The following is a 25,994-nucleotide window of genomic DNA, read 5'->3' as shown; positions in this document are numbered from 1 at the left end:
AGGCAGGCGACTCGGGTTTGGTGAATTTTCCGGTTCCGTGAGTAATGCGATTCAAAGGTAGGTTGCGCCATCTGTGTACAAAACAACTTGTAAATGGGAAAAATCAGCTGATCTCCCTGTTAATACAGAACAATTCACCAATTAAATCGAAAAAAGGAATTAATATCACAAAAAATAATTTGAAAATAGTATTTTAGATAACTAATTTCTTATCCAAACAGTAGAAACATATCAGGACGTGAGTTTAATACAAATTCAACATTTTAAGAGAAGCAACTAATCTTGAATATTGGCTACATATAATCCTGTGTTGGAATGTTAAAAAAAAGCAGTAGAGTTGTTAAAACGCTTCATTTATTTCTGCAAACGTCAGCCTTTTCAGCATATCTACATGAGATCGAGTTATAATGTAATACCATATGCATTGTAATCATAGAATTAATTAGTTCAATGATTGTAATACTTATAAATGCAATAAGTAAACAATCTCTCTTAAATGATCAGTCTACGAGGAGGTGAAGAAATAAATCCTCTGCTTCTTATTATTATTCACTTCCGAACGGAAAGTGATCTTTCTATAAAGATATAGAGATATCCTAAGTGATTGAATTTATTTATTAGTAGTACTAAGTAAACACTGTGAATTCAGAGGATTGTATTATTGTTTAAATAGTATGAAAAGTTTATTAACAAAATACAGAATAAGTTAAGTGTGATATCTTATTACCGCAATAAATAGCAAACATATTTGAAGCAATATTTATACCCATGTTAGGCATGATTTAACCAAAGACTTGTATAATCCATGATGATACTACATGTATAACTATACTGTGCTAAATAATTGCTTTACCAGATTTTCGTCCTCATACGCTTTACCAGCCTGAAGGTGTTATTACAATAATGAATTTATCGTGTTTTTTCCTTTTTAATGAAAAATGTTAAGGGTTGGTGGTAATAATGAGAAATTTTATTTACTCCCTTTTTGATAAGATTCTATTATTTAGATGAGAACATAAATATCTAAAATACTAATTCAAAGTAATAAAATCATTCCTTTATATTACACTTTTTTTTATACAGGTAGGTGTTACCCATTTTGGGTAGTTCGTCTCAGACATCGCCACTTAGCCTTTTATCCCTACTTTTATTTTCACAGATGTGACAGTGACATCATGTCACTTCAATATCTATGGAATCTCAGATTTAGGTTATGGTTATAGAACCGATACAGATTCGTTGAAATTTAAACAGTTTGAAAATTAATAAGAATATACTTTTTAGAAAACGTTATTTTAAGACATTAATATTTACTTTTTGTAGTTACTAAGATCACAATCAATTATCAATACTGTCAAGGAAAATTATTCGACAATTCCTGTTTTGTTTCTCCCAAGAATCTGGTAAATTTAAAATCAAAGAAATATGAATAGAATTTGTTTTATATAATTTGAAGTTGAAAATTCGTATATGTTGTGAGATCTATTCAAAAATTTCCACAATGGTTATTACTAAAATAAATGACATAGACGTAATATTCCCTTTTGAACCTTATGATATTCAGAAGAATTATATGAGTAAAGTAATTGAGTGTCTTTCTTTGGAACGAAATGGAATTCTGGAGTCTCCAACGGGAACAGGAAAAACATTGTCCCTTTTATGTTCTACACTAGCGTGGTTAGAAGCCAAGAAAGCTCATTGGCAATTAGAGCAGGGACTCATGTTTGAAAACAAAGAAGATGATTTCATGAAAAGACTTCAGGATCAATTAGGTGTAAAAGGTGGAATGGGTGGAAAATCATTCCTCGGCGTTCCAACTATAATCTATGCATCTAGAACTCATACCCAACTAACTCAAGCAGTGAGTGAAATGAAGTTGACCTCATACAATCACATGAAAGCATGTGTTATAGGATCTAGAGAACAGATGTGTATTCATTCTGAAGTTGTCAAGGAACAAAACAATCAAACCAAGGTACGACATATCTATGTATTTAACACGTTTACTGCAACCATAGGTTTTGCCCATTTCAAATTATATGTGGCACATGTCCCCTGCGGCATGTCACGGTCCATAATAACTGACCGTTACATACCCTGGGGGATAATTGTCTAAAATTTTTTTAGAGCTTCTTCTATCCAATAGGTATCAGAAGCATGTGTGAATAATAATAATAATAAATAAGTTTATTGAAGCAAAAAAATATAATACTTCTTTTCATTGAAACATTACACACTGTTTCATGTTGTAATATCCATTTCTGTTATTTTCATTTATATTTTACTCACTACAAATGTATGGATTTTTTAAGAGAAGTTATATTCTTTGAAATCCTATGAATACTTTAGATATAAAATAATAATAATTGATCTTCATTAATCTTCAGGTGAAAAAGAAAATTAGTTGTTCAATTGAAATTTTCTCGTTTTTGGGAAATCTGATAAAAGAGTCAATTATAGTAGAATATCTCCATTAAACAGAATTTATTCCAGATAGCAATGTGTAATATCAAAACAAAAACAAGAACCTGTAATTTCTATAATAATTTGTCAAAGAAGAAAGAAGACCCATTAATAAGGAATACAAATATAGTTGATATTGAAGATTTGGTTGCCATGGGAAAGTCTCATAAATTTTGTCCTTACTTCATGGCTAAAGAACTCAAATCGAGTGCTGACATTATATTCATGCCATATAATTACCTTTTGGAGCCTAGATTTAGAAAAACTTTAGGTAAAAAATATTTTTCAATACTCCAAGTGAACCTATGTAGAATATTTCATTTCATTCCTTCACCAATAATATAGAGAAAGAAGAATTTATTCAATCACATATCCATACAGGTATTGATTATGTCCAAATACAAAATAAATAATCAGAATTACCAAACAAATATATATCGGGTGTCCCAAGGTGAGTGGCCTATTAGATTATTATGGAAACTATTGATGTTAAAGATTTCAAATTTTGTGGATAGATATTTGGCCAGTTAAGGTACATTTTTAAAATAATTTCACATTTCCAGTGTTGCCGGATGTACGACAATTTGGCAACAACTTTGTTATTTTGAATAGGACATCCGGTATTTCTATTTTTTTTATGATACTCCATAAAATATTGAATCTATTCACTCTTACTTGTCCATCCCTATCTTCAACGGTTTTTGAGTTATTAATTATTCTTCGAAATTTTTGATCAAATTGGCGTTTTACGAAAATGACTCTAGTTCGTTCAATATTTGAAATTTAAGTCAGAAATTATGCAAGTCGTTAGATATTGATCTGATCTGTGTCACTGCTCTTGAATTATGGTTGTCAATAATACAGGACGGACCAAAAAAAATCATCATTTGCCAAGTTACAAAATTGTAAAAAAGTCTATTTTTTCAAATTAGACACCTAGTATATTTTTCAATTTTTGGAATCAGTACAACACACTCTACAATTTTTCTATTCACGTCCCTATACCTATCTCAACTGGATTCCGAGTTATATGCGTTATATGTGTATATCTTTCTTGAGCCATTATTTATAGAAAAACCTCGGAACAAAACACCTGTTAGGCAATTATTGTTTATTTTGACATTTATGGATTGAACTAATTCATTGATATATCGATCTATGAACCACATAGAGAACATAACAATACAAAAGATATTAACACTTATTGAATCAATGTGAAATCTAATAAACGCATATAACTCGGAATCCAGTTGAGATAGGTATAGGGACGTGAATAGAAAAATTGTAGAGTGTGTTGTATTGATTCCAAAAATTTAAAAATATACTAGGTGTCTAATTTGAAAAAATAGACTTTTTCACAATTTTGTAACTTGGCAAATGATGAATTTTTTTGGTCCGTCCTGTATTATTGACAACCATAATTCAAGAGCAGTGACACAGATCAGATCAATATCTAACGACTTGCAAAATTTCTGACTTAAATCTCAAATATTGAGCGAACTAGAGTCATTTTCGTAATACGCCAATTTGATCAAAAATTTCGAAAAATAATTAATAACTCAAAAACCGTTGAAGATAGGGATAGACAAGTAAGAGTGAATAGATTCAATATTTTATGGAGTATCATAAAAAAAATAGAAATACCGGATGTCCTATTCAAAATAACAAAGTTGTTGCCAAATTGTCGTACATCCGGCAACACTGGAAATGTGAAATTATTTTAAAAATGTACCTTACATGGCCAAATATCTATCCACAAAATTTGAAATCTTTACCATCAATAGTTTCCATAATAATCTAATAGGCCACTCACCTTGGGACACCCGATATACATATCGGTACCAAATAAATGCAAAAGCTTTAAGGAAGTGAAAATTTGTAAAAAAAAGAGGTCTCTCATGTAAACAAATTCTACTAGAAACTTCTTTAGAAAACTATACGCTTCAGAATATGAGAAAAAATTTGTTCCCTTGAAATTGATGAAGAATTGAAGGAATACTATTTTGTGATAATGTTTTACAAATGAAAAAAATGTGACAGTCATTCACTAGATTTTTCCTATCGAAAAACTAGATATTAAATGTAAGATGTTCAATATAATTTTTCTTGGTAATATTATTTCAGGCATTGAATTGGCGAATAACATCATTATTCTTGATGAAGCTCATAATGTGGAAAAAATGTGTGAAGAATCAGCTTCCTTACAAATAAAATCAACCGATTTAGCTCTTGCAATTGAAGAAGTTACAGCGATAATGAAAATGCTTACTGAACAACCAGCAGCATTTGATGATGAAAGTGAATCTAGAGATTTTTCTCCCGATGATCTAATTGTGTTGAAACAGGTTCTACTTGATTTAGAGAAAGAACTGGATGCAATTCCATTGAGTAAAAACCCTGAGGGTACTACATTTGGTGGTACTTTTATTTTTGAGCTATTAGCTAAGGCAGGGGTAAGCACATTTTTAACTATTTTGTCTATCATTTGGTAAGAAATCATATGATAGCCTATTTAAATGTAATCTCTGTGCAACTTTTGTGGTCATTCACGTAAAAATTTTCAGATAAAATGTGAAAATCACCAAATCATTATAGCCCTACTCGAAAAGTTGGTAGAATTTTTGAATATTGCAGCAGAAGAGGGTCCTTTCAAAAGAAAAGGTAACGCATTGAAATTAATGGAGGAGGCTCTAAGAGTCATATATATGGATAATTCTGTCAAATTCAAAGAAAGAGTTGATAAATGCTATAAGGTAAATCACAATAGTTTTCAATGTACCAAGGCCATTAAGTAGATATTTATGCCCTAAAGGTGACGACTTTGCAAATCCTAGGGTTTGTCGTAATTCTCTTATTACCCTTGGTATATACAAACGTTTATGTCATACCACTTAATTATTTATTATTATTATTTATTACATCTACAATTTTAAAATTTCGCCAGTGCCATACCACTAAGATGCCTAGAAACCCTGGTGAGATTTTTTGTCTACTTGATTTTGAGAGATCATTAGAGTTTGAGATGGTGCATACATCATTTATATTTGACATTTCTCATGCTTCTCGACTCTTGTAACTTTTGAGTATAGAATAATAATATTTTATAGTCTATGCTTGTGACAGTTTTCTATACTTTGAATAAACCAATAGCCGTCTGTCATCAAATTTCATCATCAATATGAACTGAATTGTAATTTATTGCGAAAGTTTCCACATTTTTAAACGCCGATAGACAGGGGGAATTCAAACAATTCTGCACCATCTTACAGAACTCTGCTAAGTTCTAGCCCAAACAACAGTTGAACTATCCCAAAAAAGTACGATACAAAATCAAATCGGTGCACACACCAGGGTTTCTAGGCGTCTAACATACCACCTTTATCTCGTTAGTACCAAGCTTCAAAATATCGGAATAGAGAGCTAAGTCAGTATAGAGATATTGAAAAATGAGTTTCGTGTATTGACAATACTCCTTGTCACAAATTAGTCGAATGTTTTATTCAGATTATGCCCAAGGACATAATGTACTCATAAATACTAAGCAATAAATTCAAAATAATAAATTGGTATGACATGAAATATTTTTCCTCTAATTCTGTGGTTATTCCGTTCATTCTTCCACATCTTGTAGAACAAAATCGTGCGAGAATATATCAGAAACACACAGTTTTCATGGTTATATTTTATTATTATATGTTGGTACTCCGAACTTTCTGCCACGGCTTTATCTGTCAATTCATCAATTTGCCTTAAAGAAATCAGTTCTGCCAACCAACATTTTTCAATGCAAAAATCACTAAATGATATTTATGGAAATATTTCATTAATTTTAATAAAAATGCAATGAATTAGAGAAAATAATGTATAATACTCGTACAGAAGGCTAATTCTACCACTCGTTCATTCAAAAACTCGTGGAAGAATATCAATGCCTTCTGCACTTGTATTATAAATAACTATTATATATCTTAGAAGATTATTTCCTATCAAGGTTCACATTATTGTTGAGGAGCCAAAGAAGAAAGAAGGCAGTTCTTGGTTCACTAAATCAAGCAAAGATTCTTGCAGAGTGTTGAGTTATTGGTGTTTCAGTCCAGGATTTGGGTAAGTTGTTCCATTGTACTCTTTCAAGTACATTTTTCCTTCAACTGATTTAATATTACCATGTTAGAAATGGCAAATAAAAATTTGATGCCATTTAGCGATTCTTGAATAATTAATCTGCTAATCTCAAGGACTAAAAGTCCTATAACAAATGCCTTTCACTAACTTATTGTTAAACAGAGTTAAAAAATTTTAGGTTTTCTATATGTGGTCCAATTTTTTTTTTTTTTTCATCTGATGTTGCGTCTGCAACTGCAGTTGCCATCTTCATAGATTTTTAAGTGGTAGATAGTAAGTCAACACTAGAATGCTCAGATTTATTGTTGTTCTCCTGAAACTGAAATTATATTTTCTTGATTAGGTGGAGAGAGGGTAAGTGGTTCCCTCCACTTCTGGCTGGTTTTGTTCCAGTGAATATTGCAAGTGACTAGGTGCTATGAACGATTGATTTATCTACTCTCGTTTTTATATTATTGATATGCTTATATATTTTGATAGTATCCAAATTAATTTTAAGGTAGTGAAATTTTCATTGGTTGAGAGAATTTCAAGAACAATTTTGTCTGTTGGAAGGGCAACCAAGTGTGGAGATATCTTTTCAATACAATTGGCAACTCTGTGTATGAATGCTTCTTTTTGTTGTTCCGTTGTAAACTTTACCACAGTAATTGGAAGGTATTTTATAAATGTTCAGATTGTAAAATGATTCCATATCATGCCTTTCAACAAGATTTGCGAATTTTTTACTGACTGACGAGAAATCTCTGAAGATGCTTACCGCAGTTGTAGGCAAAACGTCTGGTGAAAAACCTATTTAACTATGTCTAGGAAGCACTGCCTAAAAATGTGTGTTCATACAATATCGCCAAAATTGATTTTAGAATGAAAATGTTGCTTGATGAAGGAGTACGTTGCTGCATTCTGACCAGTGGTACACTAGCACCTTTGAAGCCACTTATCACTGAATTGGAATTCAAAAACCCTGTTCATTTAGAGAACCCCCATGTTGTCAAAGATACTCAACTTTGTGTCAGAATCATATCTCATGGTCCTGATAATGAAAGATTAAGTTGCTCTTATCAAAATAGGTTAGTAAAATAGCAACGTAAATGTGAAAAAAAAGATAAATGATAAAGCAATCTTTTAGGGATAACGAGAACTATTTGAGATCTTTAGGATCAACAATCATGAATATGACCAGACTAATACCTAATGGTCTGTTAATCTTTTTCCCTTCATACCCACTTATGAATAAATGCATGGAATACTGGCAGAAACAAGGTATTTGGAGTGGTATCAGTAATTTGAAATCAATTTACACTGAACCCAGAGATAAAGTTTCATTTTCAAATGCGATGACAGAATACTATGACAAAATTAAAGATCCAAGTGCTAAAGGAGCAATATTCATGGGAGTTTGTAGAGGCAAAATATCGGAAGGGTTGGATTTTGCAGATCTGAATGGAAGAGGAGTCATTATTGTTGGTTTACCCTTTCCACCCATGAAAGATCCTAGAGTGATTCTGAAAAAAAGATATTTGGACACTTGTAGATCTTCGAATCAAGAGGTGAATAATTGTTCCAGTATCTGTTGAAATATTATGACATTGAATTCAATTAAATCAACAAATTTTTTTAGTACATTGGCGGAGACAAATGGTATACTTTGGAAGCCTGCAGAGCAGTAAACCAAGCTATTGGAAGAGTAATACGACATAAAAATGATTATGGGGCTATTTTATTGTTAGATGAACGTTTCAAGAATCCAAATATTCAGTCACAGTTATCATTATGGCTAAGAGAAAGAATAAAAATTGTGCAAAATTTTGGGGAGATAACTAGAGATCTCAGATTATTCTATAAAAATGCAGTAGAACAGGTGAGAGAATTTTGGGGATTATCAGAAATCATTAAAGATAAAACTTGGATGAGTCTTATGATTTAATTTTTTTTAATATTTTGCTGCACAGATTTCAAATTGATAATTTGAACTATAAATAATACTTAATGATCTTTATGAACAACAAATCACTTTAATATGAGTAACAATAGGCTATTGAATAGTAGTGAAATCTTCAAGTAACTTATACATAAAATTAACACCAAAAATATGTTAATAAATATGCAAAAAAGTACTAAAACTCAAATAATTCATAATTGGATTTTGCAAATTTACGATGATGTCAATTTTGCGATGAATACATATGTAATTTGCATTTTTTTCCTTTGAGTTTTTCTGCGAATTTCCATTTTCTACACTGAAATATGCTAATTATTTTGAGAGTTTGAACTTGAAATAACATTAAATTCTTTCTTACCTTTAACAGATTGCTTTAGTGAATCAAAGTACTATTACACAATTAAATACTATTGAATAGGTTTATTACTTGCATAAAAATTATTTTCAAATGAAATAAAAGATAATGGAAGAATCGAAAAATAATGGAAAAAACGCTTTCTCAACATCAAATGAATGTTGGATGTTATAAGAAAATATTATAAAACCAATATTATGTTTTAGTCTAATTCATATTGAAAAAGTAATCTTGTCACCACCAATTCAATTCTGACACGAGAATTAAATAATCGTGATAAATCTTAAGTAATTTTTACTTTGATTTATTATATTGAATATTTTGTTTTCTGCTCTATTTTCCATTTAAATATGTAATAAAATAATTAATTTTCTGCCAGTTTCCCCTTTCACTCAACAAGAAAGCTACTGCAGGCCTATCCATACAAGAGAGTAGTGCAAATAAACAAGTTCCCAAAAGTGGTTACAACTGTTTCCAGTTTAGCTCCGATGAAAGTGGTTCAAGTAAAGAATCCTCAAGTATATCACTCCATGAAGAAAGTTCTTCAACAAATGATAGATTGAAAGGATATAGGAAAAGAGTAGGAGCACAGTTAGGAGGAATTTCGAAAAAAATGAAAATAAGGTTAGTAATTTGATTCTCGTCAATTAAATTCTCATTTTCATGTGAAATTTTGATTTATGTTCATTTCATTTTATTTGCATGGAGAGTTATGGTGAATATAAATTAATACTTACTATAAAATTGGGGAATAAATTGCATAGAAATATCCTGTCTCCTATAGTCATATTTTTATTTTGATTTGTGGGCAAGGTGAGGAGAGATCTGGTTTGTTTTGATGTTTCAAAAATCAAACAAAGATCAGCATAATTTTGCTAATGAACCATTGGATGACTCGGTGTCCGGAAATATGACTACCATAGTAGTAGGTAAAACATCAGATGAAAAACTAGATCACAGCTAAAAAGCCCGAAATTGTCAGACCGGTAGTGAAAGTCATAATTATCTTGATAAAATATCGCTCATTGAATTAACATGCTAAGCATCTATACTTTTCCTATTGCAGATTAGTACCCAATTCTTCCACTGAAACGGCTTCAGCAGATGAGAATCAAGCAGTCTCCGATAGTACCAAAGAATATATTGCAATGGTATTTTTAACATTACTTATATATTATTTGTTTTTCTACTAATTGAATGTTTTATAGGTTCGTAAGGCTTTTGATGCAAATACTTTCAAAACATTTGTATCTGTATTACAATTGTATCAAAAAAATAAGAATATAGAGGAATTAAAAGAAAAACTCGATGAAATTTTTGGGTCCAGACATAACTTGAGGTATCTTCTACAAGGCGTAGAAAAATATGTGGATAAAGATCAGAAAGATGAGTTCAAAAGATTTTGGGAACAATATCGATAAACATTATTTTTTTGTAAATAGAAGCAAGATGTTCATATTCATATGATTTCTTTGTAAATATATTTTTGATATTTATTTTACATGAGTTACTAAATATACTGAGGACTTATTACTCTATTAATTGACATATTGGCTTTTAATTCTGAAATGCATTTTGGTCTATCATTTCCAATGTGATAAAACTCTCAATTCTGTTATAAATGTTTAAATATTATTGAATTCAAGCCTAAAATAACTATTTCACCCACCTTTCAGAAATTTTCTGGAAACTGTAAAATAATAAATCGCAGGAAATTCATTTTAAAAATTAATTAAGTACATTTATCTAGCGTGAATTTCAAAAACAGGATACAAAATTGAAAAAAGGGCAATTCAAAAAAATAATCTCCATTCTGATGACTCCGGAGCATAAACCCCATTTTAAAAATTACGACATTGAAAGTAAAAAAAAGGATAAATTTGAAATGATCACTCAAATAGAACTCATTTGACACTGATAGTGATTAGTTAGCTTGTCGTTTCTGTAGGAATGAAATCTGATTGAATCAGTTATCATTAATAGCGTATTCGACTTGCTGCACCAGTTTGAATTAATTCGAGCTGATTCTGTCATTTAGCTCTACAAAAATTCGAATTAATTCGCATTAGTGAAGCCAGTCGAATACGCTTTAAAATACAATTTTTTTTTTTTTTTTATTTCTTGAATTTTCTATGGTTCTGACAACGCGGTCAATTTGAAATTTTTACATATAAATATTGTACAAAATTCTATCTATCGAATTCGCGAACTCGAAATTCGAGGTACAAACATATTCTGAAAATTTCAAGTTTTCTGGGTTTTACCATATGGAGTTGCATCTACCGATGGACATTATTAAATTTTCTATCAGTGAATCAAACCTTATCGTTTCAAACCATTCCCTGCTCGAAATTCGAAAAATACGGACATCGTTATGAAATGATATGAAGCTTTGTTCTGGGAACGAACGCTCAAAAACCACTTCTTCAGTGGGCGAGTTCCTCAGATAGCTGAACCAAGCAACGGTTTAGTTCAGTCTGTTCTGTTCAAACAAGTGGTTTGGAAGACGCATGTCGCAAAGTTAATTGAATATTAGCGTCGAAAATATTTAACTTACGAACTGGTTTGCGTCGGTTCTCGGACAAACCTTATGATAAAACAATTAAATCAGATAAGAAAGATGAACAGATTAATGAAAGGATTAAATCAAGAAAACATTGAACAGAACAAATTTTCACAAACTAATGTTCATAATCATAGAATTATGCTGCTTCAATTTTTGGAAATGAACATTGCAATCAAAATTACCCTCCCCATGGTAAGTTGGATATCATAGAATGATATTTAATATGGTCAGAGACATATGGTTAAAAAAATTTCTAGGCTCTTTCGATTTTCTATGTCGAATATTTGAAACTGAAATCATTGACATTTTGGAAAATTTCAGTAGTCAAATTCCTCTTATTACCAATTTCTTTTTTAGGTATAATAATAAGTTATCAATATGTCCAAACGAGAATGTTCTCAAGATTGGTAAGTGTCGCGAAAATCACTTGCATATTGGATAGAAAATGATCAATATAATTACATCAAGATAATTTCTGCTATCAAATTAATCAACAGGCCTAGATGAGTAGTTTTGCGATAATTATGCAAAATGGTTTTGCATTTTGATTTACGCTCATTATGAAATAAGGAAAATCTTCTTTTAAAGATTTTTAATCACAATATTGTCATGCGTATTATATGCTAAATTGAAATATGCAATTTTTCCATCTTTGTGCTAATATGGCTATTGGGAATTTTGTTTTTTTCTAATTGGTAAACCGTTGAGATAAAGGTGATCTTAAGATTGGAGAAGTGTTTTACAAATGTGTAAAACGTAAGACTCCAAAAAAACGTTGCACAGCATCTACCTCGCTAAAAAACGCACTAAATGACATAAGTTGTAACCTTAGATTTCATTCCTACAAAATTGACCTTCCTACGACCTTCAGGTTAGTATATTATCGTTTTATATAATCTTGAAGATTTTTCTTACTAAATACTTGTAATTTTTTTGGTGAGTCCGTAAGATCAAACCTCCATTTTTAATGAATACTCTTTGAGGTGTATAAGTATCTGATTAATAATAATATTTCAAATTTCTTAGTGCTGGAAGAGCTTTAGCTGCTCAAAAACAGAAACTAACCGGTGGAGCCATGGACCGAACATTTATCGTGGGGGGTAATTGGAAGATGAATGGGGATCGAAAAGCCATTGATGAAATTATCAAATTTATGAGAGCAGGAACCATTCCAACCAATAATGAAGTATATATTGGAGTTCCATCAATTTATTTAGATTACGTTCAACAAAGAAAACCTAAAAATGTAGAAATTGCTGCTCAAAATTGTTATAAGGTAGAAAAAGGAGCTTTCACAGGTAAATTTGATGATATTTCAGATTAATCAGTAAAGCCTAATTTATTCATATCTGCATATGATACTTTCGAGCAATTTGTTATTTCTCTTTATAATTTCATTGATATTTCAGGTGAAATTTCCCCTGATATGTTGAAGGATCTTGGAGTGAAATGGGTAATCTTGGGACATTCAGAACGGAGAAAAATTTTCGGAGAAAGTGATGAACTCATAGCAGAAAAAACTGCCCATGCTCTAGAGAAAGGATTGAAAGTTATTCTTTGTGTTGGTGAAACTCTAGATGAGAGGGAAACTGGCCAAACTAATGCAGTTGTTTTTAGACAAACTAAAGCTGTAGCAGATAAAATAAAAGATTGGTAATTACCAATTATTGTACTTGAAATATTGCACAAGGAAAGAGATTATATGTGAAAATTTCCATTTTTTCAATTGTGCTGCCTTCAATTGAAGTGATCTTCATTTAAATGTTAAATCTGAATTTTCAATAGCAATTTTTATTTTTAGGAGGAATGTTGTAATTGCTTATGAGCCTGTCTGGGCTATTGGAACTGGAAAAACAGCTAGTCCTGAACAAGCACAAGAAGTTCATGATGCCTTAAGAAAGTGGATAGCAGAAAATATAAGTAAAGAAGTAGCTGATACCATAAGAATTCAATATGGTGGATCTGTTACAGCTGGAAATGCAAAAGAGTTGGCGACACAGAAGGATATTGATGGTTTTCTAGTGGGTGGTGCAAGTTTAAAACCAGAATTCATGGAGATCATCAATGCGAATGTTAAGGCTGAGAAGTGAATGGAAATTCTAAATTATATTTAAGCAATACTAAGAGTTATACAGAATTTTTTGAAATTTATTATATAATATTATTTAAATTATGATTTCTTGAATATATTTTTCTTGCAGTTTACTGTTTCAATATCTCTGAATTCGATAACCATTTTTAAGAATGTAGATTTTCCATAGCTAAAATGTCTATAAATGCTCGTGTTCCATTAATTCTTAAAAAGGATTTTGAAAGTGATCCGTACTCTTGCATTCAAAGGAGATTGAAAAAGTTCAATAAAATTCCGTTTCGTTTCTGATGAAAATATGGCCATTTCTTTATAGAGTGCCTCTCATAGATGGAAAGAAGCTCCGTCAGTCTTGAGTTTGCGTTATCTAATCGGGTACAGGCTCTAAAGCCTCTACGATTAATGTTTATGATACAATAAACTACAATCTACATTATTATTATTAGTGGACGCAGCAGTATTTCTAGAGTGATTATTTATTATTGAAAAAGATCATCAGAATGAAAAAAATTAATATGTTAATGTGGTGTGAATGAAAACATTCTTGTAATACTTGCGGCCTTATACCAATAGTTTGTTGGATTTGCATATCATTTTTTCTGATTATTGAATGCTTGTAATTTCATACAAATATACTATTTCTTATCAACTGAAGTTGAAACCCGAAGAATAATTAAGTTTGGCGTGGGGAAGGCCATAGGTGTAAACAAAATTCAACAATTTTTATTATGCGGAATATGGATTCAAAAAATACTTTAAATAACATCCTTGGAATTCACATATTTACTAAGTAAATGTAGTTCTGACTCCTTATCAAAATTTTTAGAGGCAAGTGAAATTCTAGAGATAAGATTTTTTCATTTAAAACTCCTTCGAATAGATTTGATGAGAGTTGAAGAAGAACCATGAAGTTAACGCTGAAATATTTTCTGCTGCTGTTCGCCCTTTGGAATGGAGTAGAGGCAAAAATTTTCGGAAGATGCGAGTTCGTAGCGAAATTAAGAAGCTTGGGAATTCCAGGCAATCAGTTAGGTAAGTATAAATACATCAGGATAATTTTTTTTGTTGGTTTCAATAATGATTAAATATGATATAATTTGGAAATTATTAATTGGGTAATATATTTTTTAATTTTGTCTAGTTACCATTTATATGTAATTTACATGAATGAAATGAACGATGTTTCTAGATCTAAGATTTCAGAATTTTTCATTATAGATTAAAAATTGGCAGCAGTAAAATAGTACATAGTACCTGATAGTTCATGTTGGGGACAAAATTCGCTTACTTATGCAGCTCTATCTATGTTTATTACTCTTAAGTAACGAACGGAATTGGTATGCCACTTGACAGAAAATATGTCCGGAAGTTTGTGTCTTTTTTTTGAATATTCAAAATGGGAAAGGTTGTTGGCAAATAGTGAAAATACATAAGTAAGTTTGGCAAAATTCCGCATATTGTTTTCGTCAGTCAATTTTGGTTAATGATGGGGAAGATTTAATTGCTTTAAGAAGGACGGGGATGTAAATCAAAATCATCAACGGTTTCCGGAGGATGTATTAAAAAATGTATCAGAAATAATATGGAGGGACAGTGTCCAAGAGAAATCTGTTATAATTATTATTATAACAGTGGCGACGCTAGAGGAGGGCCAGGGGGACCCGGGCCCTACTAAAATTCTGCTGGCCTCCCTAAAATTTGACATACTAAGGTTTAAACATTAGGGGAACTATAATTTCGCTTTACTTTGCCCCCCCCCCCCCCAACAAAAATCCGGCCCCCTCTTGGCCACCCCTGTTTTTGAAAGCTGGCGTCGCCACTGTATTATAATAATGTCATATGTCAACAATGAATTACTTTTCCGTCCGCCGGAGGGAAAAGTATTGCCTAACTATGATAACTATACAACTATTATTTATACTTCATGTCTGTAAAAATTAATTTAGCATGACAACCGTAACTATGCTCGCCTTCACGTAAGTGGTACTTCTCCTCCTTATAAAATAATATACTATTCTTAAGAAAAATATTGGTATATAAATCCAATAGATATATCACAATCCATATATTCCCTTTTGAAAAATAAAGTAGAGAGGTGCGGGGCGTAGGGGATGAGAAATATCAAATTCAAAAGAAAAGAGCACAGGAAAATTGCTTTTGAAATTCAAAATCGACGGGGCTGTATAATTTGACTATCCTTTTATAATAATATGACGCGCGAATATTCTGCTCTAGAATTTCAGAATCATTGAAATTTTTCAGCTACATGGACCTGTATAGCCAATTTCGAGTCACATTTCGATACAAAAGCTGTTAATTCACAAACTGGAGACTATGGAATACTCCAAATAAGCGAAATCTACTGGTGCTCTAACAGCAACACTCCTGGTAAAGGTTGCCATGCAACATGTAGTCAATTTTTGAACGATGACATCAACGACGATGTTGCATGCGCTCGACATGTGTTTGACGAAACACAAAGGTGGTCTGGAAATGGTTTCACAGCTTGGACGACATATGATCGATATTGTAAAGGAAATGTTGATTCATTCATCGCAAATTGTTGAATGTTGTTCTGATATTGTATCAATTAAATAATAAAAAACTATATTAAAAAAATTTAATCTCCATTCAAAAAGTACTTGATATGAATTAAAATTAGGTAACAAATGACTAAACACCTATATCAAACTCATACATAACAAATTAAAAAGTAAGAGAATATTCCAGAGATTTATATAAGTATTTATCCTTAGTTTCTTATGATGAAAAAAAATATGAAATCATTCCCTTTCATTTTATTTTCTACATAGTTGATATTCTATTCAGAGGTCTGTTTTAGGAGAGAAAAGCTAACTAGACTAAATTATCGTATCAACTGAAAAGAAAATGTTAGCAGTTACATATTAAAAAATGGCTCTACTAGAGCCAGGTTATTTTTGAACAGCAGAAAATGTTTCGGATAATAATGCCGTCAGCGATTACTAAAACACCATCAGGTCCTTTTCACTAAGAAATAACGGGTGTTTTTTTCGAGGTATATAACATTAAGTTGGCATTACTGTTTAAGATGGCGATCGATTTAACAGCTGTCAAGTGATTTATTCTCAGTTTGGTTTGGCAATTCATCATGAATAGACTCACGCCTGAACAACACTTGCAAATAGTACAATTTTATTTAGAAAATAATGGTTCTGTGCGGAATACGTATCGCGCACTACGTCCATGTTTATTTTGTTTAGCGATGAAGCGCACTTCTGGTTGAATGGCTACGTCAACAAACAAAACTGCCGCATTTGGAGTGAAGCTAATCCTCAAGTGTATGTCGAAACACCGTTACATCCAGAAAAACTGCGCTTTATGGGCTGGTGGAATCATTGGTACTTCTTCAAAAACGATGATGGCAAGAACTTTATAGTCAATGGTGATCGGTATAGAGCCATGATTACTAACTTTTTCATTCTTGAATTGAACAACCATGATGTCCAGGAGCTGTGGTTCCAACAAGACGGCGCAACATGTCACACAGCTCGTGCCACAATCGATTTATTGAAAGACACGTTTGGTGACCGCCTAATTTCACGTTTTGGACCTGTGAATTGGCCTCCAAGATCTTGTGATTTAACACCGCTAGACTACTTTCTGTGGGGCTATGTAAAGTCATTGGTCTATGCGGATGAGCCACAAACCCTTGACCATTTGGAAGACACAACATTTGCCGTGTTATTGCCGATATACGGCCACAAATGTTGGAAAAAGTCATCGAAAATTGGACGTCCAGATTGGACTACATCCGAGCCAGCCGTGGCGGTCATATGCCAGAAATCATATTTAAAATGTAATGCCACAAGATTATCTTGCGGATAAATAAAATTCATGTCAATCGAATAATCCATTGTTGTTTGATTGCAATTTAAAGTTCTATAGCTCTAAAAAAAACACCCCAATTTTATTCATTGAAATTTCTTTCACCACAAATGGCCATAAAATTGAGTACCTATACGTAATTAATTTCAATTAATTCTTCTGCAAAAATACAGAATAAAAGGAACGATAACGATATGTTGAATTTGATAATTGCTTTTCCATCAAATATTTCCAAGCAGTGAATATAAAATTTCTTGGAGAATATTATCACAGTGCATTATTTTGCGATGTTGATGGAATATTGGAATTAAGGTAAGAAAAGAACTTCTTCAATCTTCTCTCATGTTCCTCCTGTCTTTTACGTCTTAATTCTTCAAATATTTCGCAATGTGGTTGACTCCTTACTATTACGTCCTCATTCCTTTCAATACTCTGAAAAGAGAAGTTTTTCAAATTATGTAATTGAAACTCAATGATTTCAAATTTCAAATTAAACTATTAATGGCTGAAATCTTAAACAAGGTACGTATATTTCCTGAAGTCTCGATAATTATTGAAAATCTTTCAGAAAATTATCTCTGTTTCTTTCTCTAGACACGCGCATCCGTTGGCGCTTTATCGGCGACCAACCACACACGACGAAATGACTTTGAAAATTCCAGTAGCTTAAAATGACTTGATTTCATAATTTTACTACAAAGAGTGGTATTTTTAAAAGGAAAACATTTTTGTGCCAGAAAGTATGTCTTGTTTTATTAACTGACTTTGCGATCCTATAATTTGGCGCCCATCAGATTGATAGGAAATTCAATTTTGAAAGCACTGACGAAAAGTAAGAGGCTTTTGAACGCTCGTTCGTTCATGCGTCAATTGTACCTTTGTATATTTCTACATACAATTCTTGGAACCCTCAAGGGAACATTTTTCTTATTTAATTACCTCATCAAGGTCTTCAGAATCTGGATTATCGCCGATTGCAACACTTTTAAGGATAAATGGAAAAGTCTTCGGTTTCTTATCCATCAGCTGACCTGAAAAATGAATTATTGGAAATTGAATATTCGAATTAATTTTTTATTCATGGTTTGATGAACTACCTTCTTTCTCATCGGAACTCATCTAGAACAGAATAAAACATTAGTTGACGAAAGGAAAATACTTATAATGAGTTACTTATGAACTTAAAGGATAACTACCTGTCGTTCTTGAGGTATTATCATCTCCTCCTCAATTTCAGTAACTTTTACATTTTTTGTTGAAGGTATTGGACATCCCCTTCTCATGTAATCAGCTGAAGCCTTAGTGAATGGTAAACAAATTGGAACTAAATCATTCCAAAACTTATCTTTCGTTAGTTTAGGTATTTTTTGTGGTATTTTGTCGACTAATAGGAAAACAACCTTGAAAAAATATATTATCGAAACTTAAGAAATAATTTTTTCTGAGCGAAACACTAATAATATCTTTGCGTAGGTAGGTATTTACATGGGCGTACAACTTTGCTTCTGCCATTTTTTCCGAAATTCGAGGCTTTATTGTGAAAAACTCGTTATACACTCATGATTCGACTTATTGTCCATCGCTGGCCACTACTTCCTTCCGTATTTCGGGCAATTTTTTACTTCTTCATAAGACCGGAAGCGCTGGTCAGTCAGGCCGTGTGCCATTGATCGAAACAAGTGATAGTCCGAGGGAAAACAACGTCTGGAGAATACTGCGGGTGGGGAAGAACTTCCCATTTCCACGTTTCCAAGTATGTCTTGAGTCTTGACCACTTTCGCAACATGGGGTCGAGCATTGTCATGCTGTGAAATCACTTTATCATGTCTCTCGTTGTATTGCGGCTACGGCCGTTTTTCTTGCAATGCTCGGCTCAAACTCATTGATTGCGTTCGATAACGATCGCCAGTGATTGTTTCAGTCAGTTTTAACAATTAACTAACACTCTACGCCGATTTGGTCCCACCAAATACTGAGCATGACCTTGGAACCGTGAATATTTGGTTTGGCTGTCGACGTGAAAGCATGGCCGGGATATCTAATGATTTTGTGCGCTTTTTATTATCGTAATTAACCCATTTTTCGTCTCCAGTCTCAATGCGATGCAGAAATCTCTTCCGTTTTTTGCCTTGCATGCAGCTGTTCACAAGCAAACAAACGCCGTTCAATATCTCTCGGCTTCAACTCGTTCGGCACTCAATTTCCTTGTTTCTGAAACATTCCTATGACTTTCAGGTATTTTGAAATGGCATGTTGCGTCACTCTCAATGATCCTGCCAATTTTTGTTGCGTTTGACACGAGTCTTGATCAAGTAATGCCTCCAAATCTGCATCTCCAAAAACCTTTTCTCTTCCAACGCCATGCTGGTATTTGACGTCAAAATCACCGTTTTTCAAGCGTTGAAACTTGAAACCACTCTCGGCATGTTCATTCACTAATAGTAGCCTCACCATAAGTATTTGAGAGCATACGATGAGCCTCAACCGCAATTATTAAATCAGAAAATTAAAACCACCCGCAAATGACGAAAATTTGGATCGTAAGCTGACATGTTTAATCGAGAATAACTTTATGATGCAGACACCAATCGGCTAATATTTTGATGGCCTTATGTTTATAAATACCTAAGTATGGCATCTACGATCTATTTATTTCGACTGCCACCTACCGCTACAGCCATCTATTGCAAAACGACGGAAGCAAAGTTTTACACCTAATATATTTATTTTGTTATGATTTATTGGTTTTCATTTACCTGTAAATGTCGATCTATCAACCACATAACTTCGAAATCATCATCGTCCTCTCCAAAAGGATTCAGCAGAGTTTCTGCAACTTTCAACCAGCCCATATAAAAGAAGAATTCCATTACAGGAAGTAGAGGGAAGTATGAGCTTATAAAATTTTCATTTTTGCCGTCTATATGCTGGTTACCAATCACGGAAATTAAGAAATATGAGTATACAGCGATTGTGACTACCTAAAAATTCGAAAAAATGAGTCAGTGAATTTACTACTTCAACAATTATCCAACCTGAGTGTACACCAATGGAACACTTATCCAGTCGTAGTCAAGTAGTTTGGCGCATTTTTCTCGAAATTCGTTCAAAGCGTCCAGAATTTTATCAACACACTCATCATCTCTTATGAGACCGTCTCTTCTGGCAGAAATAACAAGGTTTGAAGCCCATGCCAATGGTAACCTGCACAAGTTGAAAAAATTATTATTTTTAGTTAAAATGTGATAAGAAAGGTACATTGTATAAAGAGCTACTATGGTTAGGCGAATTTATGGGGTTCGACGCGTTGCAGCAGAGTCACCTCTCCACCATTTTGTGAGAGGGGGTGTCTTAGGCAGAGATCGCTGGATTGCCTAACTGAAGGTCCACCACTCCACCAGCGATCTCGGGACGAAACACCAAACTCCTGGAAGAGGGTGTACCTACACAAGCTTAGCTCGAGAACGTCTCGCCAAATGTATATTTTTATTTAATTAATTTATGGTATTTAAGCTAATATGAGCCTATGTAAAACCTCTCAACATAGTCTGAATTTTCATCGTAGGACAAAGCCTACTCAGAACGCAATAGAGGTTTTTCCAACTCGTGGAAACTCTGAGTTTTTGGGAACTAAAAGACATGGGAAGCCAGTCTAGAAAACATTTCAATTCGAACTGAAAAAGTTGTGAAAATGTTCAACTTACCAATATTTAGTATAAGGTATTTCATTATCCAATTCCTCTATAATTTTTTTCTCTTCCCTCGTGATAAGTCCAGCCTGTATCAAGTGATTTAATGTGGGAAAACGCTTTTTCACTTTGGAGGATATCATGGTCAACGTTATAGTGAATGTGGCGCAAGCATACCTTACTATGCTGCGTTTCACTGCTCTGGATTTAGTATCCTAGAAATTGAATTAATAATCATGATTCTTCCCATAAATAAGTAAGTATATAACAAGGAATGAGTGGGTTCGACTCACAAATGAAGAATTCGAGGTCAAAATCGATTCTTTCCGTCGTCCCGGCAGCCGTAAAAACGGTAACTCTCGAACGTAATGTGCTAGATAATTGAAATTTTCATGGTATGAATATCTCGTAAATGGGTCAAATTCGTTGGATGGTTGTCCATATGATTTTTAGTTCTCTTGATTTCTAGATCTAAATGATCTTAATCGAAATTTGAAAATCAGTCTCAAAATAATGAAATCATTGGAAATTAAAAAAAAATCAATACAGTGACTTCACTGAACATTAAACTATGTATTAGTATTCAGATGATATACCAATGATCTAATAATAAGTAGATAATGCATAGAGTGAGAGGATTGAGAGGAATCGGCACTAACAGAAAGGTGAGATGCACGATGTTTACGCCTCGTAACAAGAGGCATGACCATAGGCGTAAAGAGGGGTGTTATTCGGGACATAATCCCCCCCTTGATAAGAAGAAAAACAATTGTAAGTAACATTTCAAAGAAGAAATTGTAGGGAATCGATTCCCTTGAAATTATTCGAGTTAAGTTACATTTCGAACCAAAATGCTAAAAACGGTGTACAAACTTGGAATGATCAAAGCCACACCCCTAAAGGAACTGAAGAAAGGCCTTGCTAATGGTCGAAACGAAAACGACCTGAGTGCCCATAAAACTCGGCATTTCAGGGCGAAAAATAAAATTGAGTTCAGAAAAATCGACGAGAAACTACATCTACAACATATGTGCAACACTTGCATCGACAACGAGAAGATTAAAGATTTTCACATCTTTTCCCGAGACTGGCGAAAAAGTACCTGCGACCGAGCCGCAACGACCCAAGTGTCCAGCGACCCTTAAAAAATGATTAGATCTAAATATCATCTTCTTCACACATTTTTAGTGGGTTGGAAATAAATTGAATAAGTGTTTTGATCCCGTTCTTTCATTTCCCTTATTTGTCCTTGGCCGTGAACTACAGACTGGGAAGTTTCTGTTTTAGCAATGTAAAAATAAAGTTAGAATCTTAAATTAATGCGAATTTCAACAAGCACGCTAAAGCTCCTGACTTCAGATTGTTTTTATATTGGTTTTGAATTATTTTCAATTGCTATCGACTAGAAATGTAGGTACTCACGTATCCTTTAATGCTTGCTCCCACTATTATTGCTAGGCTATCAGGAAATGGTATTGAACCGAATTGATCCCACCATCTTTCCATTACTACATCTATGTAAAAACCTAGTACAAAACTTACAGGTATAAGAGATCCATTTTTGCTGAAATATTGTACTATTTCTTCGAAATAACTGAAAATCAATTGAATTTTTCACTCCTATATACATTTTACAATGGATTTTTTTTATTTTTATGCTTGTCTGCTATTAGTTATGAAATCAATATTTCTCTACTGAATAAAATATTATTATTATTGTTTTATTTTGTTTATAATGAATTTCTGCCAAGTGAGCAGGGCCGTACTAGGACCGGCATACCGAATACTGAACATTTTGCCGGGGCGCCAAATTGTAGAGACATACTTTTTGGCACAAAAATGATTTTTAGTGAAAATACCACTGTTTGTAGTGGAATAAAAAATTGCCGCCAATTTTATTGAAATCGAATTGGAGTTCTCAACTAGTTATGTGAACAAATAGGAAGGTACTAAAATGCAACTGCGCAGAAATGCGTAATTTTTTTAATATAGCGTGTCGAACTCTTAAATAATTTCAGGGCGTTTATCGATGGAATCGACAAAACACCCTCTGCTTGATCAAAAGCAACAACGTGTTAATGATTCTGAGCAGTGTTTGAAGCTGTTTAAGTGCAATAAACCTGAAATTTTGCGTTGGTATTTGAGAATGGATGATACATGATTTCATGGCTCCATCATTTCACTGCGGAGTCCAATCGACAGTCAGCTGAGTGGACTGCACACGATGAACCGAATCCAAAGCAAGAAAAAACACAACAGTCAGCTGGCAAGGTTATGGCATCAGTATTCTGAGATGCGCAAGGTATAATATTCATTATTTACCTTCAAAAGGGCCTGAGCATCAACAGCGATTTTCATATAGCGTCATTGGATCGTTTGAAGGATGAAATCGTTAAAAAACGGCACCATTTGAAGAAAAAAAAGGTTCTGTTTCATCAAGACAATGCGCCGTGTCACAAATCAATGAGAACAATAAAAAAAGGTATGAATTGGGCTTCGAATTGCTTCTACATCCAACGTATTCGCCATATCTGGCCGCCAGCGACTTTTTCCTGTTCTCAGAACTCAAATGAATACTCGCTGGAAAGAAATTTAGCGCAATGAAGAAGTAATCGCCGAAACTGAGGCCTATTTTGAAGCGAAAGACAAATCGTACTACAAAAATGGTATCGAAAAGTTGGTAGATCGCTATAATCGCTGTATCGCCCTCGAAGGCAACTATGTTGAATGATAAAATCGAATTTTGCCAAAAAAAATGTGTTTCACTATGGTAGACCGGGGACTTTTCAATTGGCCTGTTAGGTGTTGTGATTGGTTTGTGTTTTTGCCTACATAATAAGCTGACATCTTTATAAATTGAAGAGCTTCTTCTTCATCTGCACTGATTAATTTGATTACAATAAAACAAAGTCATCTGGTAATGAGTTTTTCTTGCGATTTTATGATTATTGAAATATTCTGCGCCCTGCATTGAGTTGTTATAAATATTAAAATATTTCAATTTATAATTCATGCAATAATGGGTGCATTTTCGATGTAGGTATATGAGAATGTTACGCCAATCGTAAACTCATTTCTCCATAGAATCTATCAGACTCAATATCTAAATGTGATTAGAATAAAAACGCACTCATACCATGGACATACCATTGGACAAAAATAGAATTCATACCGTGAAATTAAATAATTAGGATAATAATAAAGGTCTATGTTTCAAACAATTTAAAAGAATGATTGTCATTGTTCAGATTTTGCTGTTTACTCATTCACATATTATTAAAAGTAAGCTCTGTTGTATGTACTCACGATTTGGCGCGATCATACATTACATATTTGTAAGAAAGATTCAGACAATAGTATAAAAACAGGTATAGTATAAGTTCTGACCATACAATCTTATATACACTTCCTTTCCATCTGAAAAATATTTCTATTTATCTAAAATTTTTCAATAACCAAAGTTTATTTACCTTCCCAAAAGTTTTAAGAAGTTTCCTCCTATGCCAGAACAAGTTATCACTTCACTGGTGTAGCTCACCGTCATTTTTACTTCTATTAGAACAGATGTGGATGTTTCTTAATCAGAATTTATCCCTCATATCTACATATTTATTGGCAATAAAGAAAGGTACAGATGAATCAGGAATCTAATGAACAAAAAACTCATGAAGGTAGATGCTCTTAGATTTAGGCTTTTATCTAATCTCCTCGAGTGCTTGAAATCAATTGGTTGCATCGAATATGTCATTGATTGTAGGTATTGTACGAACAATAGTTTTTGTAAATGTTGGAAAAGAGAAACCGTAAATATTATTATTAAATTGAATTTGTTAGATACCTTTTTGACACAAAATCGTCCCAAATAATCAAATACAATTATAGAAATTATAATTAGTATTTCAATTATCAGATCTATTGTATTGTTTGAATTAAAACGTCGCAATTATAATAATTGTGTCCGTCGAAAATGCGCATATTGTTGCATGAGGATTTTGGCGAAGTGCAAAAAAAATTGAGGATTAGTGAGATGTTAAGAAATGGTGTAGTGCCCACTGATAAGATTTTGTTTTAGATCGTTCAGACACCTTGAACTCTGGATTGCCGATACTTACCTTTCATTCCCGCGAGGTGGCGCTTAAAGTATGCACAAATTCTGGTGGACCTACTCACTCTTGAAAATGTCTACAACTGGCAAATTTTGTAGTGAATGGCCTTCTTGGATTTAAAGAAGAATGGCTGTATTTCAGTTGATTTCTGCATTATTCACATCTAACCCCATTGTTCTTTCCATGGAAATATAGCCATTTTATTTTATAGCGCCATTTTCGGAAGAAAAGAGAAGTATGTGCAAGTCCAAGCTCGAGTCACCTGAGTTATCTCCAAAAAAATTGAATCAGTTGATACACCAGTATTTAAAGATGATGAAACTATAGAATGAAATCTTTTTGAAATCCAAGAAAGGTGCTTAGTACAAAAGTTGCCAGTTTCATTTTACATTTTTTGAGTTTGAGGGGCAAATCTGTATTTCTAGACCCATTACATTACATATTTTTGCTCACTTACGGCCTACGGGGATTGAACCTGAATTCTAATTAAAAATGAATTAAATCAAACAATAACAAATTTGACGACGTCGCGGAAATATAATAATGCTGACACAATGCAAAAATCTTAGTATGATATCCGTTTTCAGTTTTACCATAATTTATTATGTGTCTAGCATTTAACACTTCCAACTTTCAATCAAAAACCTGATATTAGTTGTCTCATCAATATACTTAAAAAATTCCAGCAAGCTCAAACTTTTTGTGCACATATTATTAAAAATGCAAATCAGTGGCGGCGCTAGGGAAGGTCCAGGGGGGGCCCGGGCTCCCCCTGAAATTTTGCTGCCCCCCCTT

General features: G+C 33.0%; 4 protein-coding genes across 6 annotated transcripts; 3 read left to right on the top strand and 1 right to left on the bottom strand.

Annotated features, from left to right (window-relative positions):
* Nucleotides 1–1,196: 1,196 nt before the first annotated feature.
* LOC123685016 (regulator of telomere elongation helicase 1 homolog) lies at nucleotides 1,197–10,430 on the top strand. Its single transcript, XM_045624570.1, has 11 exons — nucleotides 1,197–1,975; nucleotides 2,494–2,734; nucleotides 4,588–4,916; nucleotides 5,028–5,216; nucleotides 6,455–6,567; nucleotides 7,449–7,655; nucleotides 7,715–8,135; nucleotides 8,207–8,446; nucleotides 9,262–9,506; nucleotides 9,949–10,033; nucleotides 10,091–10,430. Exons 1-11 carry the CDS (start codon nucleotides 1,502–1,504, stop codon nucleotides 10,301–10,303), a joined length of 2,757 nt encoding a protein of 918 aa, XP_045480526.1. The 5' UTR covers nucleotides 1,197–1,501; the 3' UTR covers nucleotides 10,304–10,430.
* Nucleotides 10,431–11,707: 1,277 nt separating this feature from the next.
* LOC123685015 (triosephosphate isomerase) lies at nucleotides 11,708–13,649 on the top strand. Of its 3 annotated transcripts, none has more exons than XM_045624567.1 (4): nucleotides 11,708–11,855; nucleotides 12,475–12,746; nucleotides 12,858–13,101; nucleotides 13,250–13,649. In XM_045624567.1, exons 1-4 carry the CDS (start codon nucleotides 11,827–11,829, stop codon nucleotides 13,536–13,538), a joined length of 834 nt encoding a protein of 277 aa, XP_045480523.1. In that variant the 5' UTR covers nucleotides 11,708–11,826; the 3' UTR covers nucleotides 13,539–13,649. The 3 variants fall into 3 exon arrangements, with proteins under 3 accessions (XP_045480523.1, XP_045480524.1, XP_045480525.1); XM_045624568.1 differs by lacking the exon at nucleotides 11,708–11,855 and adding an exon at nucleotides 12,160–12,319; XM_045624569.1 differs by lacking the exon at nucleotides 11,708–11,855 and adding an exon at nucleotides 12,259–12,384.
* A 763-nt stretch (nucleotides 13,650–14,412) lies between these two features.
* Nucleotides 14,413–16,164, top strand: LOC123685014 (lysozyme C, milk isozyme-like). The gene is made up of 2 exons (XM_045624566.1): nucleotides 14,413–14,569; nucleotides 15,800–16,164. Exons 1-2 carry the CDS (start codon nucleotides 14,443–14,445, stop codon nucleotides 16,102–16,104), a joined length of 432 nt encoding a protein of 143 aa, XP_045480522.1. The 5' UTR covers nucleotides 14,413–14,442; the 3' UTR covers nucleotides 16,105–16,164.
* Nucleotides 16,165–17,454: 1,290 nt separating this feature from the next.
* LOC123685013 (bestrophin-2-like) lies at nucleotides 17,455–24,761 on the bottom strand. Its single transcript, XM_045624565.1, has 10 exons — nucleotides 24,564–24,761; nucleotides 24,400–24,510; nucleotides 22,516–22,687; nucleotides 21,109–21,308; nucleotides 20,440–20,608; nucleotides 20,161–20,385; nucleotides 18,601–18,804; nucleotides 18,502–18,523; nucleotides 18,344–18,435; nucleotides 17,455–17,836 (listed from the first exon to the last, which is right to left on the bottom strand). The coding sequence occupies exons 1-10, from the start codon at nucleotides 24,635–24,637 to the stop codon at nucleotides 17,672–17,674; spliced, it is 1,434 nt and encodes a 477-aa protein (XP_045480521.1). The 5' UTR covers nucleotides 24,638–24,761; the 3' UTR covers nucleotides 17,455–17,671.
* Between the last annotated feature and the right edge of the window lie 1,233 nt (nucleotides 24,762–25,994).

The sequence above is a fragment of the Harmonia axyridis genome, chromosome 7 (genome assembly GCF_914767665.1).
Source record: "Harmonia axyridis chromosome 7, icHarAxyr1.1, whole genome shotgun sequence".
Classification (NCBI taxonomy): domain Eukaryota; kingdom Metazoa; phylum Arthropoda; class Insecta; order Coleoptera; family Coccinellidae; genus Harmonia; species Harmonia axyridis.
This window is presented reverse-complemented; position numbering and strand designations above follow the sequence as displayed.